This window comes from Bicyclus anynana, chromosome 10, assembly GCF_947172395.1.
Source record: "Bicyclus anynana chromosome 10, ilBicAnyn1.1, whole genome shotgun sequence".
Classification (NCBI taxonomy): Eukaryota; Metazoa; Arthropoda; class Insecta; order Lepidoptera; family Nymphalidae; genus Bicyclus; species Bicyclus anynana.
Genome location: NC_069092.1, coordinates 13,765,652 through 13,782,926, shown reverse-complemented (window position 1 = coordinate 13,782,926; position 17,275 = coordinate 13,765,652). Strand labels below are relative to the sequence as shown.

The window sequence follows — 17,275 nt, the reverse complement described above, 5'->3', positions numbered from 1 at the left end:
ACTTATCATCAGGTGAGATTGTAGTCAAGGGCTAACTAATATAATAATAATAATAAGCCGGGGATCGAACCCAGGACCTCCATCTTGAAAATTCACACGCATACCACTGCGCCACGGAGGCCGTCATAATCTACTATCCTATGTATAATCCTATGTGTTAATCTAGAGTAAAATCTATTTCCATTCCAAATTTCAGTAGTTACGGCGTTAAAGAGTAAGAAACATCCAAACATCCATACAAACGTTTGCGTTTATAATAATTAGTAGGATTGTTTAAACAACAAATCCTTAGGGTACAGGCAAAAATATTCACAATAGAAAGTTTTTAATTATGCAGACACTTAAAATATGGCACACTACGCGCATCCACGTCCCGACGGGCGCTGAAACAATTTGTACATTGTCATCAAACGACGCCCGAGGGCTCGAATTACATTGATTCATTAACAGCCGGAGTTGCTCGCTTCACGTAGGGAATTAATTTTAATACACTCTTATTAACACTATCACATCATTACTAGCCTATTTTAACGGCTCACAGGGCAACATAAAATTAAGTTTTTTGCTTGGACTTTGAGGCTTTTTTATTGTAATTTATGCTAGAGCAACACGCTCGTGTTACAACGGATCCGATACTTGGTCCCTGACTGGGCCTTATTAGAAGGCTCAAAGTCACTCAGCGGGCGATGGAGCGAGCTATGCTTAGAGTTTCTCTGTGTGATCAAATCAGAAATGAGGAGATCCGCAGACGAAAGTCACTGACATAGCTCAGCGAGTCGCGAAGCTGAAGTGGCAATGGGCAGACCACATAGTTCGAAGAGCTGATGGATGTTGGGGTCCCAACTTGCTGGAATGACGACCCCGCACCGGAAAGCGCTCCCTCCATGAGGTGGACCGAGGATATCAAGCGAGTTGCAGGGAGCCGTTGGATCCGTACGATGCGGATCAGTGGACGCACTCGCATGACTTTACTTGTATGACAAAGAATACTAAAATCCGTTTGATGTAATGCGTCCCATGCATACGATGCCTGCCTTAAGTAGGGAATTTAAAACTATTTTTATTTGGTCTTAATCGTCGCGACGTGCATTGATAATGACTAATTTAGTTATTAAGAGAACAGTGTATCGATTTTTTCAGGTTTATAAATAAAAGTCCATTTAATCATCATCATCATCATTACCAGCCGATGGACGTCCACTGCTGGACATAGGCCTCAGGCATGGACTTGCAAACAAAAACATCAAGAGTCGCCAGCATCCAGCGGCTCCCTGCATCCCTCGCTTGATGCCCTTGGTCCACTTAGTGGGAGGGTTGCCATTCCAGCACCTTAGGACTCCAACGTCCATCGGCTCTTCGAACAATGTGGCCTACCCATTGCCACTTTAGCTTTACGACTCAATGAGCTATGTCAGTGACTTTGGTTCTTCTGCGGATCTCCTCATTTCTAATTCGATCACGCAGAGATACTCCAAGCATAGCTCGCACCATCTCCCGGTGAGTGACTTTGAGTCTTTTAAGCATTGTATTTTTTTTTAATCTTTACAAGTTAGCCCTTGACTACAATCGCACCTGATGGTAAGTGATGATGCAGTCTAAGATGGAAGCGTGCTAACTTGTTAGAAGGAGGATGACAATCCTTTCTGTTTCTACACGCCATCGTACCGGTACGTCTTTGTCGGTAGGGTGGTAACTAGCCACGGCCACAGTCTCCCACCAGCCAGACCTGGACCAATTAAGAAAATCTCGATCTGCCCAGCTGAGGATCGAACCCAGGACCTCCGTTTTGTAAATCCACCGCGCATATCATTGCGCCACGGAGGCCATCTAAAATTTACTCAGCATTTATAAATAAATACCATACTACTACATACTTCATCCTCGAGCTCGTATGCAAACTAGATCAGTGACAATAAGCCCTCGTATAAAGTGCATGGAGGCAATTTGCTAATCGATCAAGTCCATTTCCAGGTCAATTAGTTTATCAGCCGTGTCAACTACGTACAACAGCGCAATTAGCAAGCACCGACGGCGTTTGGTTGTGTTATTATAGAATATTGTCAACTATTTCATTGGCCTAGTAGTAAGATACTTCGCTATGGGTACAAGTTCAAATTTCGAATCTAAAGTAACGAAAAATTTCTGTTAACTTTCTGGAATATTTTTTCAATAAAAATCCCCAGTAGCACCATTTTGGTATCGTACCACGAAGAACAATTAGTGATTTCTATTACAGGTGATAGGTACAAATCAAATTCATAAATTTTCATGATTTAAAAATTCTACGCGATCTACAGTAGGTAAAAAATCCAATTTTACTGTACACTTACTTTTATTAATATAAATATTATACTTTAAAAGTAATCTTTGAAAAACTTGTTGAAATAATAGAAGCTAAAATTACATGAATTGATCTACGATGAGTAAAGTGTGCAAGTCTATAATTTACGTAGGTACACATATATGTACTACAATATTATATTTGTACGTAGATGCGTACACTGCGTAAAAAATTACGCGTAGACACCGGTAAAACTCATTGGTAAAAGCAGCGTATATAAAAATTTATTTATATACGCTGCCACGATTGATTTTTTTTAATTTAAAAATATTTAAGTGTTTTGATCAGTGATTTAAACTGGCTGTGACGTTACCCGGACCACAGTTGAAAATCCTTCCGGAACACTTCCCTTTCCGTTTTTTGTCACAAATAGTCATAAATATAACATTAAATAGGATGCACTGTTTGTGACACTAAGAATTAATAAACGTATTTTATTTCTTACTTATTTCTTTAATTAAAACATCTATCTAATCTAAAAATTAAATCGGTTGATTATAAAATAAAGACACATCCTCTCATCGTTGAAAATAAATGTGACAATTCAATTTATCCGGCTACAATAAAAATAATCACACCGTGCATATAAACAAAATATATCGTCCAATACGTCCGTGTCAGGGCGGAAACAAGATTATGGGTGTGATGAATGAGCCTCGCGGGTCATAACGTAGCGGTGCATTCGTTTTATACTCCTCCTGGCTCGTTAGCGGGCCCATACATAAATGTATGATACACTCCAAATAAAGCAGACCGAATAAATTGTTCACAGTCATTTACTTCGTATTTTAAAAGCATCGATATATGGGATAGTAATATAATTAATCACTGAACCTCGTTGGTTCAGTTGTGAGCCTATGTAGGGAGAATAATCTCCTGGGTTCGAATCCTCAGTTGAGCTATACCACAGAATATAGAACGCTAAAGTTAACGCTATAACAGGGACCAAAGAGCCTCTTCCAATGCAGCAGTAAATAGCTTTAGGGAGATCACAATATCTCCCTGTCGCACTCCTGTAATTGTATTGGCATCGTACTCTGATCCTGTAATCCATCACCAGACCCCTAATGTCAGTCACAACCCATCTAGATGTAAAGTTCTCATCAATACAAATTAATCAAGCCCAAACACAAGGTAGCTACGGACTGACATAGTGGCGTTTTCGTACAAACACTTCAACACTAGAATGTACTAGTAGTCGATTCGGCATCTCTGGACCTCAGGATAGATCAGTTTGGTTTTTTAGGTGTTTGAGAGCCATAATAATCTCGATTATACTGTCGTCCGGATTACTATAGGTAATATTATAAAGAGGTAAATTTTGTAGTACGGTAAACTCTGGATTAACTTAAATTTAGAAACTTCTTTTACCACTAGAAAGCCGTTATTTGTGTGTGCCACAGGCCATATTTTATACCCATATTCGGGAACCGGAACTACGCAGGTGAAACCGTAGGGTGTCGGCTAGATCATAGTAGTAGTTTCCCTATGGTAGAAGCATGGAATAGCAAACTAAAATAAATACCAGAAAAGGCTGATTATCACAAGTTCTCGTTTCGAGATGTTTTGAAGAAACTCTACATAGCGTCTTATAAAGGAAAGATATAAGAGTACAAATCCATAAAAGCTCCCTCTAGAAACGAGAAGTTTTTACTACAGAAAGTTTCTTGAACATTTTCATTGAATCCAGAGCAATATTTGTTTCACTCGAAGTATAAAGGACTTCCGTGGCTGCAGTTTCAAGTGATAATAATGGACGCCGAACTTTTTGACACCAAAGTCCTATTGGGGAGGGATGGGGGGATGAGATACAGAACATTCCGGAACTTGAGAGTTGTTACTGTAGTCTTTCGATTAGAGTGGACATTCGCTCAAGTATTGGATATTCTTCACTTCTGAAGCTGGAACTATATTATTTTTTTGCCAAAATTGCATAAAGGACCTATCTATACTAATATATAAAGCTGAAGAGTTTGTTTGCTTGATTGAACGCGCTAATCTTAGGAATTACTGGTCCGATTTGAAAAATTCTTTTAGTGTTAGATAGCCCATCTATCAAGGAAGGCTACATATATTATCCCCGTATTCCTACAGGAACCGAGAACCACGCGGGTAAAACCACGCGGCGTCAGCTAGTACGAAATATTTTTGTAGCACTTTCGCCTTCCTATGGGAAAGAGGTGACATTTTTGTAAGCTTCTTTATTTAACCTCATTGAAATTAAGATTACAAACTTGTACAATTTAATATTGTCTGTAAGTATAAGTAATCAAATCAATCTAATCATATTGTACAAATAAGACCCTTTTTAACGTGATCAAACTAAAACGCTGCCTTTTCATTAACCAATGGGTATAAAATTTACATCTCAATTAGGAAAAACTTTCTAGCAGCAACGTGGTGGTATTTTTTTCTAAAGACGGTCTTAATTACCCACGTTGGGGCTTATTTATCGTCGCGTTTTATGCGACCGTTACTCTTGCAATGCAATTTTCAGGGACTAATTATCGAACGCTGTAAAAGTAAAGTTTTACGGGCGACAATTTATTCCCTTTTGTTTATGGTGGAGATGGGAGAGAATTGAGTTTGTGTCCACTTTTGCGAGTTTATTCTTTGGCGTTGTACATTTTTCCGTTGTATGTGAAAATATAAAAGCACTTTTCATGTTTTGTACGAGTGAAAAGTGCAATTAGTATAAATGTTACGATAAATGAACTCTGCCTCTTTTAGTATAGTTAGAGCTTCATTTGGAGATCCTGGTCACAGCACCAAATTGCCTTGAACCAGGATATATGTGAATTCAGTTCACGAAATTCTAAGAATGAGTATCGGGCTGAGTCGTGAAGTAATAAACATTTCTTTCTTCTATGAAATTTTCGTCACTGTTTACAATGCGAAGCACATAGTTCGAAGAGCCGATGGACCGTGAGGTTTGGATTGCTGACCTCGCACCGGAAAGCGCAGTGTCGGTTGACCCCCCAGGGAGCCGCTGGATGCTGGCAGCTCAAGACCGTTCTGTTTGGAAGTGTATACAAGACGTCTATGTCCTGCAGTGGAAGTCCATCGGCTGTGATGATGATAATGAATGTGTAAAATAAATTACGTAATTTCTTTTATCTTTTTTATTGATTAGTCTTGTTACTTACGTATAGCTGAACCAGTGTTCGGTTGGCGCGGCTACCAGTGGTTACTGCTGCCAGCGTGTATGTTTGTTACACTTACGTATTGTAGAATGCCCTGCCTGTGAAGATCTAAGAGGGGCGACACATGGGGTAGATGGCCACGTAGACTCCGGCAGCCTGATTGCGCGTATGCTGTCAAGCGAAGGCGAGTGGCAGAAGTATGCACAAATGCTCCGGAAAATAATGATAAGAAAGGAAGAAAAGGAAAAAGAGGAGAAAAAGAAATGGGAAATACCCTAGAGGCAGTTAGCACGATGTAATGCCATGCAGTTCCGGGCTAACTCTGACGATAATAAAAAAAAAAAAGAAAAACTTACGTATAGTTGAACCGGCACAGGTCGGTGTTGTCGGTCGGGTTGGGCGCTGGCACCGCCGCCCAATGCACGGCGCGCCCACCGCTGGTCACTGCTGCCAGCAATCGCTGCCGACAGCCGCATGACGACCACACGCTCGCACTCGCTATGCCACCAGCCTGCATAAACATTCATCATCAGCATATTTTAACGGCCATCTCCCTTTTTGCAGGAGAAGGGTTATGGTGCTTAGATCCACCATGTTGCTCTCAATGCGGGTTGATGGGATAAAAATAACAATAGTGTTGTTAAAAAAACGCTTATGGTAATATAGATTGTTAACATAGCGATAATTTTTACTTATACATTTTTTTAAATTCTTATACAAGATGCCGCTGAATGCATGCGGAACCGTAGCCTTTAGAAGTCCTTAGAAGAGTTCTATATCTAGTAATGTAATACTTGCTCTTTTTTTTTTTGATTTGTACCTTAGTAGTAGGATCGTCAAAAATATCAAAATTTAATATTTTAAATTACCTGTAAAGGCGTAGGCAAGTTTTCAACCAGAAGATAGCATTTAGAAGTGGAGTTCCAACGTCGGATGCGCTCGCGAGCCAACACGTAGTGGGTCTCTATTTCTTTCCCCTCCACTGCGACTAGCTCTGCCTGTGAACAAAGAACGCGTGGATACTGGATAGTTGTCGTCAAACAATATAGTAATAGATGAAGTGCTAGAATTTGCTCGCGTTTCGGTCCAAGTACCTTGTGTGAAGTGACAACACCTTATCTCAGGTTGATGTGCACATAGACCAGACGCTCTCACTACTTCACAGCGCCTGGTCTTATAGGACAGTGAACTGTACAACGTCCTTTTTTTATAAATAAATAAATAAATATACTTAAACAATACACATCACTATCTAGCCCTAAAGTAAGCATACAGAGCAGCTTGTGTTATGGGTACTAAGATAGTTGATATTATAATATTCATATACATTTATATACCGCATATAAATACTTATATAATGTATAAATACACACAGACACTGAAAAAAACCCATGTTTATCACACAAATATTTTCCAGTTGTGGGAATCGAACCCACGGCCGTGGAAGCAGGGTCACTACCCACTGCGCCACGCGGCCGTCCTAGCATGTCATGTGAAATGTCGCTACTTACTACACATATACGTAATCGAGTATAACGCTTATAAGGCCTACAAAGCCATAGATTTCCTCATACTCGTAGGTACAGGACATTTGCCTGTTACACGTATCTGTTATTACATATTTTAAGAAGCAGAGGCTTTTTTTATTAATTGACAACTTAATACTCGACTGAAAGTTTCGCACTAACTTAATAATAATAATAAAAACATTTATTCAGCCAAAACAACATAACATAAATAAGAAAAAAACATGAGAATTAATACTAACTTAATACTAAGGCTTCGGCTGAATGGGGCGCTGCCTCAGCTCTATTCTACAGCTAAAAAACTGTAGCGCTGATTTTCAGGCATGACCCCAGGGTGAGCTCACAGACTGATCGGGAGAGCGTTTCGTCGTTTATTGGTTCCAAATTTAAAATAGATAAATAATATACTACTATGTATCCACATATCTATAGTAAGTAAAAAAACATACATACATTCGAACGTAGAACCTCTTCCTTGAAAGAGTGTCTAGCAGTGGACGGATACAGAATGTCGATGAGTGGCCCAATACGGATTGGCAGACTTCACACACGCAGAGAATTAAGAAAATTCTCAGGTATGCAGGTTTTTCACGATGTTTTTCCTTCACCGTTTGAGACACGTGCTATTTAATTTTTTTAAATGCTCATAACTAAAAACTTGGAGGCACCCGGACCGGTTTTGACCAGAATCAGAGGGCTATCATGGTTCTACCTATAACCATAAGCCTATAACCACCAATAATACCAATTTAAAAGCCTGTGATAAGAAGCAAAACCAGGACCTCAATCTTATTAACCAAGTCATTACTAATAACACCAGAGAGTGCGTTAAGGATGGTTTTTTTTTAATACATCTACAATATATTAATATATTTCTGAACTATTGAGAAGATACTATTTCAGGGTGTGATAGAAACATGGATGGGGTGGTCGTTTTATTAGCCGTCTATATCATTCTATATTTATCACTTATTGAAAGCCTTATACGGAAGGACTCGTAAATATTGAAGTGTTAACACCGTTTCACCACGTCCGATGCGATATCGTATCGAAAGACAAAATTACATTATTTTCAATATTGTAATAATTACTAATATTGGTAAAACATAATGTTAATCGAACGTTAATTACAACTTGGCTCACAATATTTTAGAATTTAAACTATCGTGAGTGTTATTTATATTAATTGATTATGAAACACGGCTAAAACTCACGTGATATAAGGTCGAAGTATGCCCGACTAGATTTGAACCCATACGGGGCCCTTAGTCATGAGCTGGTTCTTGCAACGCGGCACGATCCAAACATACCATGACAACATATTATATCACGTGAGTTTTAGCCGTGTTTCATAATCAATTAATATGGCTCACAATAAATATTTTTTTTTATAAATAAATGAATAAAATAACTGTATGTAAGTTAGTAATTATTACGATTTGATCTATTTCGATATGCTACGAGTAGACACCCACTATACATGTGTCATATACCTATTGCTGAAAGGTTTAATTTTAAGGATCGGCTTTACTTTATTATCACAACTAATCGACTCTACTGAATTAAATTTAAAACTTTCTATTGTAACGTAGAATCAACAACTCCTACCTCTAAGACGTAATTATTCATTGTTCATAATGAACTATACCAAAGTAACGCCTGTTTCAGTTCGATATCGGATAGTATAAATTGCTCTTATACCAGTCGCGTGCTTTTTACCGATACGGGGTTTTATTACATTTATTTTTATGTCTATTGGTCTTCCCGCTCTATCGAGAGGTTGCCGCTTTGAGAGTATCAAACATTTTTTTTTTGCTAAGTACGGAATGAGTTCTTATTTTATAGTATAATAAAATGCACTTTATAACTATCCTTATTATTTTTTACTAGCGGACACCCGCAACTTCACCCACTCTTGACCTCTTTAACCCTGATTTTTGACGGCCTCCGTGGCGCAATGGTATGCGTGGTGGATTTACAAGACGGAGGTCCTGGGTTTGATCCCCGGCTGGGCCGATTGAGGTTTTCTTAATTGGTCTAGGTCTGGTGGGAGGCCTCGGCCAAGGCTAGTTACCACCATACCAGCAAAGACGTACCGCCAAGCGATTTAGCGTTCCGGTACGATGCCGTGTAGAAACTGAAAGGGGTGTGGATTGTCTTCCTACAACCAACAAGAATAAAAAATAATAAAAAAAAATCCAGCCCTTACATTATTACCGCTGTAAAAATGGAGTAACTTCTCCCGTTTTCCCAACATTTCCCTTCACTGTTCTGCTCCTATTGATCGTAGCGTGATGAAAAGTATAAAGTAGTATAAAGAATAATTGTACCAAGTTTCGTTGAAATCCGTCGAGTAGTTTTTTTGCTATAACGAACATACAGACAAAAATTTTACTGATTGCATTTTTGGCATCAGTATCGATCACTAATCACCCCTGATAGTTATTTTAGAAATATATTTTTATATTACCAACCAAACCAAAATAGTACATCCGAAAAAAGATCTCTCAAGAATTCATGGCCGCTTTTATTAGCAATACATTATTTTTTCTTGAGAAGACGTAATACATTTTATGCCTTTTTCTGGGGTCTGATTTATCTCTTTGTCGGCTACAGTTTTATTCATGAGTCGTGTTCATGTTTTTAGACGGTATGAAAGTGGCTGAATAATCATTTTATTATATGGTTTACAAAAAATAACAGAAATATACACAGTATTATCAGTCTATGTTTAATGCCCACTACCGGGTCAGGTCCCTAGCTAGTCTTATATGAAGGAATGTGCAACTTAATCTCGCCATGCTGTTTTAATGTGAGTCAGAGGTGATAATGTTTAATGTTTATATCTCTGTAATTTTCACTATCAGGTTCCTGCCACTACGTGGGCATGATTTGTATAGCTTACTTAAGTTCCATATTCTTTCTCAATAAAACATCAGTAATGTTAATATTAGGGCAAGCATTCCCTTCTATAGATTTGCAACTTAGTTCCACCACGCTGTTCCACTGAAGGTTGGCAGGCTTATGATAATGAGAGGTACAGATTTAAAGTGCTGTCCGAGGCACATAGGCACTAAAATCATTCCAATTCTAAGCTGTTGAGGAATATGAAATCCTAGTTGAAATAAAGCCATAAAATTATAAAACTACACACAGAATACACAACTAAAGCTACATTAGCATTGTTACACGAAAACACATACAAAAGAACTCGTCAAAAACTCGCTCGTTGAAGAAACAATTTTCATTTTATCGCAATGAACTATAACTCAAAGCGGCGTACCGTCCGAATGCTAAACAGAACAAACAAATTGTGGACGTACTTATATTTTAGTTTGGACTGACCGCCCCTTCGCTCCCCGTCGCGTCGCGTCGCGTCGCGCAATTTCGTGCCCCCGTCCCCAAAGAGATTTCTTTTTGAAGTGGACTTCCAGTAAATTTGGCACCGAAACCGTTTGCTACGAGGCACCTATTTGCTTTTGAGAAAAGATGAACTATGTACGCCTTTTCATATAATGAAACTATTTTCCCTCAACATTTCGTTAAGAGATATTTGGATTTATGTAGAAAAAATTTAATCAGGGTTTGTGCTAACTAAGCTTATCCATAATAATCACCACGTTATTTATGAGCATCATAGACTATATATTATTTCCGTAAGCCGCGGGCTAATACTTGATATTGTGACAAAGCTAGTGGGTGGTGGGAGGCTTTGGCCGTGGCTAGTTACCACTCTACCGACAAAGACGTACCGCCTAGCGATTTAGCGTTCCGGTATGATGTGTAGAAACCGAAAGGGGTGTAGTATTTCATCCTCCTCCTATCAAGTTAGCCCGCTGCCATCTTAGATTGCATCGTCACTTACCATCAGGTAGATTGTAATCAAGGGCTAACTTGTAAAGAATAATCTATTTTTTTTTATTTCTGGGTTAATTTGAATTTGGTTTTCTTTTAATTTGTTACCTACTCAAATGGGTTTAAATCATACTCTAAAATAGTGATAACAAAAAAATACACCTCGCCACAGTCATTCGTGTCAGAACAAAAATATAAAGTCGTCAACTTTTTGTTGAATTTGCTTAACTTTTGGACGACGGTGCTCGTTTATGTTGTCTTTTCCCGTTGTGAAATTAAAATATTTTTTTCAACTCTCCTCATTGCTGAAGCAATGAATGAATTTAAAAGTAAAATGTTCTTTCAACGAATTACCTTACATTATTTTGCTTTCCTCGTTTTTCCAGTTACATGTGGTTACATATTATATAGTCTTGGATTCATGTTCTGGGTCGGGCTAAGGGATACCCGGGGTTTGAAAGTTGTTAATGTTAGAGCCTTGTACCTTGGAGAGATTATTATCATCATATAACCTATAATTGGATATATTTACGTTATATTACATTTTCTTCGACTAAGTAGCCGTTTAGGTTCGTGGAAACGCTTTATAAGAGTCCTGATGAAGAGAGGTTGCCTAGAGTCATGATGAGACATTTCGGTAGAAAATTTTATAAGGAATACATATACCGGGATAATTGTCCCGAGATTACTAATAAAATGTCATTAAAATTTTCTTTTAATTTGTTACCCTTACATTGGGACAGCGGTGGTATTAGTACCTATAAAACGAAATGGGGTGTGGATTTTCATCCTATTCCTAACAAGTTAGCCCGCTTTTGTAATAGATTACACCATCACTTACCATCAAGTGAGATTGTAGTCAAGGGCTAACTAAGTAAAAAATAATCCTGTGCCCCCCAAAAAATTAAAATAAATCCTGTGCCCTCCAGTCGTGTCTGTGAATTAGATCAGCAATTGCGATGGCTAAGAAACCACAAAAGCTTGTGGAGATCGCTAATCTCTTGGTATTAGGTATTTTTGTTTTAAGATTATTTGTCGAATATTTTCTTCTCCACAATCTGTTGTTCACAGAATATTTTGCAATGTACGAGTAGTTAAATATTATCTATACAAATACTTATAATCTTTACTAATATTAATAAGAGGTAAAGTTTGTGGTTTTGTAGGGGTAATCTTTGAATCTACTGAATTGATTTTGAAAACTCTTCTAGCACTAGAAATCCACGTTATTTGCGAGTGTCACAGGCTATATTTTATCGCTGTACTCTTGCGGGAACGGGAACTACGCGAGTGAAACCTCGGGGCGTTGACTAGAGACCAATATTTCCGTTCCTTTGAAAGTGTATTCCGTTCCTTTGTATGACAATAGTATTGCGGGAGGAGGTCGAACCCGTGACCTTTCGTATTGAGGCCCTTTAGCATAGAGTTATTGAGGGTTCAAATGGGACACGAGTTGTCAGAAGATCAAGCCGATCGCGACCAACACGCGATTAATTTTATCAGACGTCAAGTTAGCGCTGCAGGTATGTGAGTTTACTAGATCGTCAGTGACTGACATAATCGAAACAATTCGAAGAAAAATAATTGAAACCCCAGTCTTTTACTCGTAGGTACAAAATATATCCATCCATGACATAATTTTAATGGCCAGCTTTTCAGAAAAAAAAAATATTAAAACACCCCGAAGGCTGTCGTCGAAAAAGTCATTCAGCTCATTAGCAAAGCTTATCAGCATTTCTAAACCGTTTTCCTCGAGGATTAAAGGAACCTTGTTTTTTTTTCTCGGAACTCTCGTTCCTCGTGCTATTATGCAGGAAATGGGAATAACTTTCGGCTCATTGATTTCCTATTGTTCCTTTACTGCGTCCTTAAAGTGCTTAGTCTTATCTTGGATTTAATCGATTTTACTTTTTTTAACAGTTTTGGAGGAAATTAAAAGTGGATGGCTTAACAAATTTAATTTAAAATAATACTTGACTTTTTATACCTGAACGAAATTGAAATTCCATCAAGTATACAGCCATACAAGTGAGCTTTAAATTTAATAAAGAATGCATTTTCTTAGAGTAGATTCAAGGAAAGGATATGATTTTTAATCCTATTAATAACATAATCATCAGTATATTTTGGATAAAAAAATATGAAAGTTATATATATGTCGCCGGGGAAGCTTGGCTCACTGAAGGATCCATAACCTCAAACCTAATAATTATCATGTTTACTCTTTAGTTATTTCGAATCGACTTATTATCTAGTAATCTAATCATTTTGCAATCAAAATACTGTTCCGGTTTGGTTTAATCAATAATTAGTCTCTCAAGTAATGATGACAGTTGACAGCAGTAGAAAAGAAACTCTTTAGGTTCTGTGTTGAGATTTTGCTGTCGTAATGGTCAGCAAAATCTACGTTAATTAATTTAATAAATTTAGAATCAAGTTTTCATGTAATTAGGTTTTGATTATTTACTCTTGAAGTAATTAAGATTGTGAAACGTTACCACCATAACGAACGTGGCGGCGATCGACCAATAGTAAATGATTACGTAACTCTCATCCAATGGCATCGCGTCCCAAATGGCGCGTGGACTAGAGTCAAGTGTACCGTCACTGTGTATTCACTCTAGTGAGGCATCCTGCCTCCGTCTGTCTCCGTAGCCTGCTGATTTAGTAATTCAGTTCTAATCGCGTTTTTAAGATGGAATAATCGTCTTCTACTTGTTAAGTATAGTGAAATAGTGAAATGTTAAGTAGTGTTAATAAGAAAAGGAAAGTGATTAGTGACTTGGGCATGGAGAGCATGTCGGGCAGGGTTGGTGAGTGTTTACTAGTATTAAAAGGCGCCTTTAAACCACACCCAATGGTCACAAGTCCTGGGACTTGCTCGATGTACTTCCTCTACCACAACTACCAGGGTAAAATAGTAAAATTAAGAGTAGTATTGTGTAAGCGATTAGTGAGGTTAAGCATAGCATACCTATTGTAATTGGCAGAGCCGATGACCAAGGTTAGGTCAGCGGTTCTGTCCATATTTTTATTAATGACTCTACGATTTTTACGACATATAGAAATAAAATATTGTTTCTTATTTTGGTTCATGTTTATTTTTTTATAGAATTACAAGCTGTGGTGGCAGTGACTTTGAAACTTAAATTTCATTTGACCTTTAAGTACCGTGTATAAAATTACTTGCAAAACTTTAATCTTAGCAAAGAACAGTTTTAATCGAATTATTTATCCTTAAATCTTACCCGGAGGAGTACGAAGTTTAAAAAAACAGTAAACTTTGTTAAAGTTTACAAAGTGTCGTCAGTCTAATGAGATTGATTTAAAAGATTTACTTAAGAGTTTCACTTACGAAGAAGATGAGGACATTAATGAAATTCATAAAGAAACTTAGACAAAGATTGAGTGGACTACTTTACAAGAGATTTTTCACTGTATCATGAGATTATAAGTTATAGTTTGTTATTATCAGAATCATCAAATAACTACATTCAGGCTAAAATCATAATTTAGACTAAAAATTGTTTTTTTTTTCACATAATAAAATATTTGACTGGTGGGAGGTTTCAGCCGTGGCTAGTTACCACCCTAACGGTAAAGACGTGCCGCCAAGCAATTTAGCGTTCCGTTACGGAGTCGTGTAGAAAACGAAAGGAGTGTATTCCCGCTTCCATCATATTTTTTTTTTTAAAAAGAATATTTGCCATATTTTTAAATATGACCAATATTCCCATTCCTCTCCAACTAGTCGGGAAAGACTGTGCTAGGACTGTGCTAGGGGTGCTTAATTAATTAATTGCATCATCACTTAAAACGTACGTCATACGTATCACATACAAGACAGGTGAGATTGCAGTCTAGTCAATCAACTTGTAAAGAATAAAATATATACGCTAGATGGCGCTGCCGTCATGTAAACAGTTCTCTGCATAAATTTATTCTAAAGAAATGTTTTAAGTTAGTGTATCTAGTAAATTTTTACTTAAATAGTTGCATTAGCGTCTTAATAGAACGTCCAAATGTTATCATTAAAAATAAACGAGCGATTACGCTAAAATAAAAGCTTAAGTTCTCGCGCATGCAGGAAGACTCTTAGTGAACAAGTGAACAGTTCAATCTATAATGATCATTGTGAGTTTCTTTATTCTGAGACATCAGTGTTGAAACTTCAATATAAACAAGTTCAAAAAGTGTTTTACAAAGTGCTGTTATTACAAAACTACATACATTAAATATGTTTATTATTTAAACGAACATTAATAATGTCGGTACCCACATCTTGAAAATTAAATGACGTAACATGGACACTTGTACATACGAAATAATATTTTCGCCACTACTAATAAAAAGCATGTGGCTCAGCGTGTAATCAGTGAGATTGCGACGAAAAGACAAAGTTGATCCGTGGTTCGAGACCCACCTGGAAATATTATTATTTACTTTTTCGTTTTAATTAGTACACATAGATTCTTACATTCAAGAATTTTGAAGATACTAACACTCCACTATATCAAATAACGAATTCCTCATATCAATACTCCACGCTTAAAAAGCAAAAGTGATCAAAAAATTCACCGCCCTCATTATAGATTCGACAGCGTTGTGGTCAACGGACTTGATTTATTTCCATACGTACTTGTACTAATACTCGCGGGTTCCAAAACAGTGATTACAATTTTTTTTTTTTTTTTTTTTTTTAATATAAAGAAACATGTCTTCCAAAGGAAAAAAGATACAACAAACAACTATCCAAAAAAGGAAAATTTTAACATGTTATAAATGCAAAAAATTTGTGAAGATTGACGAAAATCTTCAATGCAAAGATTGTGAGCAAAAGTTTGATTTAGCCTGCGCAAATGTAACAGTTAAAAAATTCCATAGCATGACAAATGTTATGAGAATGAAATGGGTATGTGTTGAGTGCAAGAGTCAAAATATTCACAGCTGCAGCAAAACTAGCACGCCAGAATCAACCCCGTTATCTATAATTTCCGCTGCAGGAGATCAATTACAGGAGCAAACTAGTAAAACCAATTCCCTAAATGTTACAAGTAATAATATCCTACGTAGGGAATCCCTCATCGAGGATACAGAGAACTCATTTCTATCGATTAGTTCAACTTTAAGACGAAGCCTACCTGACCTTTCGACGCGGTTTAATGAAGACGAAATATTGGAATTAAAACATAATAATATAACATTACAGCAGGAACTCGAAAGTGCAAAATTAAAAATAGAAAACCTTCTTATAGAAAAACAACAGCTCGAAAGAAAAGTTTTCGATCAAGAACAAAAAATAAATAATTTATTACACATTTCCTCAGAAAAGACCAGCTCGACAATACAAAATAAAGTGAATATAAATGAAATTGTAGTAGAATCTACCCAGAAAAAATACCCAGCAGTAACCCACTCATCTACTCAATTAGCAGATCATCCCTCAACTACAAAAAAATATAAAAGCCTAGAACCACAGAAGTCCAATAAACTTACAATTTACAATCAGACCAAAGAAACTGTACGGACTAAACATCAACTTAAGGAAAACCCGAGTTTAAAAACTTGTAAATAAAAATAGAATCCATAAAAGTAAAAACAAATGTAAGACATCCTGGAATATTGTAAAAAATGAAATAACAAAACCGAATAACAACTATTCTGTTGATAGCATTATATTAAACAATGAAATAATTGACGAGCCAAATAAAATAGCACAGACTTTTAATAACTATTTTATAGAATTGACAAATAAAAATAATAATAGATCAAATAATGAACCACTTAATAAACTTAACAATGTATTTCAATCCATGTACTTAAAGCCAATGACGCACAAAGAAGTAGAAAAAGAAATTCTAAGCCTTAATAATACATCTGCGGAAGGTTATGACACTATTAATACTAAAATTATTAAGGCCACAAAAAATCACTTTATCCCAGTATTAACTTATTTGATAAATTTATCGTTTGAATCCGGATGTTTTCCAGAGATATTAAAAAAGTCAATCATCAAACCGATATACAAGAAGGGTAATATTAAAGACATAGGGAATTATAGACCTATTACACTAATTCCTATATTCTCCAAAATTTTTGAAAAATGTATGCTAAAGCGCCTATTAAATTATTGTAATAAATTTAATATTATACGAAAAGAGCAATATGGGTTTCAGAAAGATAAATCCACGACGCTGGCCATATTTTCCCTGTTCGACGAAGTTCTAAAAAGCGTAGACTCGAAAAATAATACTACTGGCTTATTTTTTGACCTATCGAAGGCATTTGATTTTGTGAGCCATGAAATTTTGTTAGCAAAATTAGAAAAAGTAGGGATAAGAGGACATGTTCTACAATGGATAAAATCTTACCTGATCAATCGCAGTCAGTCAGTTATAATAAAGAAAATC

The 17,275-nt window shown here is 36.8% G+C and overlaps 1 protein-coding gene across 1 annotated transcript in view; it reads right to left on the bottom strand.

Annotated features, from left to right (window-relative positions):
* The window catches only part of LOC112048003 (C3 and PZP-like alpha-2-macroglobulin domain-containing protein 8), a 242,446-nt gene that overhangs the window by 39,838 nt on the left and 185,333 nt on the right, over positions 1-17,275 (bottom strand). Inside the window, exons 8-9 of the mRNA XM_052883732.1 lie at positions 6,354-6,482; positions 5,841-5,995 (exon numbers count right to left, since the gene is read on the bottom strand). Coding sequence (XP_052739692.1) covers positions 5,841-5,995; positions 6,354-6,482 — 284 coding nt within the window. The remainder of the gene's footprint in view (positions 1-5,840; positions 5,996-6,353; positions 6,483-17,275) is intronic.